This window comes from Orycteropus afer, unplaced genomic scaffold (genome assembly GCF_000298275.1).
Source record: "Orycteropus afer afer isolate SDZICR_OR568_19922 unplaced genomic scaffold, OryAfe1.0 scaffold00046, whole genome shotgun sequence".
In the NCBI taxonomy this organism is placed as follows: domain Eukaryota; kingdom Metazoa; phylum Chordata; class Mammalia; order Tubulidentata; family Orycteropodidae; genus Orycteropus; species Orycteropus afer.
This window is the reverse complement of record NW_006921633.1, coordinates 11783316-11787073: the sequence shown is the minus strand read 5'-3', so window position 1 is coordinate 11787073 and position 3758 is coordinate 11783316. Positions and strand designations below refer to the sequence as shown.

General features: G+C 37.8%; 1 protein-coding gene across 1 annotated transcript in view; it reads right to left on the bottom strand.

Annotated features, from left to right (window-relative positions):
• Window positions 1–3758, bottom strand: part of PAPOLG (poly(A) polymerase gamma) — a 41379-nt gene that overhangs the window by 12470 nt on the left and 25151 nt on the right. Inside the window, exons 9-10 of the mRNA XM_007938022.2 lie at window positions 1021–1159; window positions 267–339 (exon numbers count right to left, since the gene is read on the bottom strand). Of these exons, the coding sequence (XP_007936213.1) occupies window positions 267–339; window positions 1021–1159 (212 nt within the window). The remainder of the gene's footprint in view (window positions 1–266; window positions 340–1020; window positions 1160–3758) is intronic.

Genomic DNA, 3758 nt, shown 5'->3' with positions numbered 1-3758 from the left:
CAACTACTCGGTCCCTCTGGGTAGCTGGCTGTGACCAAGCAGTCACTTGGGCAATTTTTAATGATATAACATTTGGATCAGATTGGAGATACAAAGCTGCACCAAAAAAAAAAAAAAAAAAAATTAGAGGGAGGAAAAGGACTAGAACTAGAGATCTATACAGGCACAAGATGAGCACAGATAAGTGGAATTCTCTTTCCAGCTGTAATTTAGAGAAAGGTCCTTTTGCTAAAAGGCTTAACGAAATTACATAGTAAGTCACATACCCGAGGATCCCAGACTGGCAAATTCAAATTGCTTTCTTCTGGTTGCTTCAGCAGGACAGGATTTGGCCATTCCCTAATATGAATAAGAAAAATTAACTCATACAAGATCTGACTTACGGCACTGTAGGAAATGCTAAATCATTAGACCTTCTTCCTACCTTCATATAGTAGCAAATGTTTTGGCTATTTGATATTTAAAACAAAAAAAAAAAAAGGGAAGGGAAGGGAGTATATAAAGGAAAAGGCCACTTATTTTAAAGCACTGTTCTTTGAAGGGACAACGACTGCTTTGCCCATTAACTGTAACTAATTTACACCTGAATCTTTTTCACCTCAGGAGCTTTAACTTGCATGGATTTAACTCTCATAACTTAATAACAACTATAACAACTAACATTTACCGAAAACACTAATAATAAATCCATTTGCTGACTGTCATATTCTTTATCATTACAATTATCATCTCCACCTTACATATGAGGACAGGTAAACAATTTATCTACCCACTATATCGTTAGTATTGGCAAAGCCAGACCTGTTGTGACCACTCCTCTAAGATAAAGACCCACATTTACAGAACACTGGAAGAAAGCACCATGTGAATTGTTCCACTACCACCTCAAATCTGATATGGTTTTAAATTTTTAACTTAGAAATAAAAGTATGTAAGATAACAGAAAGGTCTCTGAGAGCTCTTGAATTATCAAATTTCCACATAGGTAGAAGTTAGGAAAGTATGCAGATAAATACATACCACTTGGAAAAAACTAAAAAGAATTTATGAACTAAAGTAGAAGCTGCTGCATTTGGATATAATTGGCAAGTTCTTGCAACCAGCATTGCCCAGGAGACACCACCAAGGAATCCCAGCATGTTGGAATAAATACCACGTCCTAGAAAAATTAATGTATTTAATTACTGTTAGAACCTACTACCCATAACATTCAACCATAATGAACAGGGTAACTTCATTCTTTAAGACTTTTGCTTAGAACTCTTTTCCCCTATAGAAACAACATCAAAACTGATAGGCAGACCTTCATGCTAGTCCCACTGAGGCTTTCAAACTGTTCATTCCAGTTTGACCCCCTAATGACAATTTGCATTTCTACCTCCTAGATCTACTGAATCTTGTTAAAATGTAGATTCTGATTTAGTGTATCTGAGGTAGAAATGGAAATTCTCAACAAGAGGTCAACCTGAAATGAACTAGTTAGAGAAGAAAAACCAACTGACAGAGATATGGAAGATAATCCTGGAGTCCTAAGCTTTGATAGGAACTATGCTGAAGTGGATTAGGCACCAACTAGTGGAAAAACCTGAAGGAAAACAGTGAGTACAGAGATGGTAGGAGCTGTGGACTGTCAGCTACTCTGATGGGCTCAACAGCTTCAGTATTTCCAAGTGGTGTTGGGACCTGAGAATTGACCTAAAGATCAGCCCTGGTCACCAAGGGCTGCAGGGACGACTGCGCTGGCGGTCTATGACTAGGAAGGGAAACAGCAAGGAGGGACACAACCTAAGGTGCTGACTTTCTGCTGTCTAAAGGGTGCAGCCATTTTGATTATTTAATGCGGTAGACATTTTTGATGTTAAAAGTGGCCAAGGGCACAGCCACTATGCAGCTTTACAAGTGACAACCATTTTGGATTTTAAAGTGACAGCATTCTCATTCAGATTCCAGGGACCTAAGAATAAGCTCTGTTTGCCAAGGTCAGCAGAGACATACAAGAGAGGCTGACAACAAGAAAGGAGACAGTGGTGAGTGTATAAGTGCTGTCAACTAGTGCACAGAGGAGCACAGCACAGTGCCCTGCTTGCGTAAATAACATACAAAGAAAACAAAAAAATAAATAAAAATCATGGGAAAGTCACTCCAACACACATCACTGATTAAATATAAACACAAAAATGTCACAATGCCTCGGAGACAACAGAGCGTCACAGTCCATACAAAGAAGCAAGATAAAGCAGGAGAAACAAGGGACCAAGAATCAGACCTAAAACACATCCCTGAGGAAGACACAGCATTGGAACTCCGTGATAAAGAATTCAAAAGAACTATCTTTAGGTATCTTCAAAGGATTGAGAGACAGATCAAGGAAAACAGACAAAACCCTAGAACAATTTCAAAAGACAATATAAGAACAAAATGACAAAATAAATGAAAAATTAGAAATTATACAAAATCTACAGATAGAAATCCAGAAGATTAATACTAAATTGTCACAAATAGATAACACATTGAAAGAGCAAAGGAGTAGAATTGGTGCAATGGATGACAGAATTAATGAGATTGAAGACAAATACTTGAATACTTTGTTGGAAAGGGATCAATCAGAAAAAAGATCAAGACAAAATGAAGAAAGCCTAAGGTTCATGTGGGATACCATCAAAAAGAACAACCTACGTGTCATTGGAATTCCAGAACAGGAAGAGAAAAATAAAACCATTGAGAAAATTGTCCACGATTTGTTGGAGGAGAACTTCCCTGATATGATGAAAGATGAGAATATATCCAATCAGGAAGTCCAACAAACCCCAAACAGGATACACCCCAAAAGAAAATTACCAAAACATATCATCATCAAACTCACCAAAACCAAAGACAAAGACAGACTCCTGAAAGCAGCACAGGAAAAATGAAAAGTTACCTACAAGGGGTAACTAATAAGACTAAGCTTGAATTTCTTGGCAGAAACCATGCAGGTGAGAAGACAATGGGATAGTATATATAAAACCCTGAAAATGAAAATTTTACAACTAAGAATTATGTACCCAGCAAAATTGTCCCTCAATATGATGGTGAAATTAGCACACTTCCAGATAAACAGAAATTAAGGGAATTTGTTAAAACCAGACCAACCTTACAAGAGATGCTAAAGGGAGCCCTTTGGACAGAGAAGCAACAACAGCCAACAACAACTGACCATTAACACACATGACGACATAACCCAGAAACCAACCCAGCTATGGAAGGATCCATAGTAAATAAGCCTACAAGATTGTAAACACGGAACCAGAGACATCAATTAACAAACAAATGAGGCCAACTACAAACCAAAAAGAGGGAAAAAACTCTGTCATTACAGAACTTCTAGATGGTAGGGATGTAAAGACAACTACAAGATAAAACGGACTGTTTTAACTTGGGAAGAAAACTATAAATCACAGGGTAACTTCAAAGGAAAAACGATAAACCTTCACATCAAAATAAAAAAGAGGACCATAAAATCCAACACCCATTCCTGATCAAAACTCTGAGCAAAATAAGAATAAAAGGGACATTCCTCAACATAATAAAGGGCGTCCATGCAAAACCAACAGCTAACATTATTCTCAATGGAGAGAGACTGAAACCATTCCTCTTGAGAACAGGAACCAGACAAGGATGCCCGCTATCACCACTTCTATTCAACCTTGTACTGGAAGTCCTATCCAGGGCCATATGGCAAGAAAGGGAAATCAAAGGCATCCAAATTGGTAAGGAAG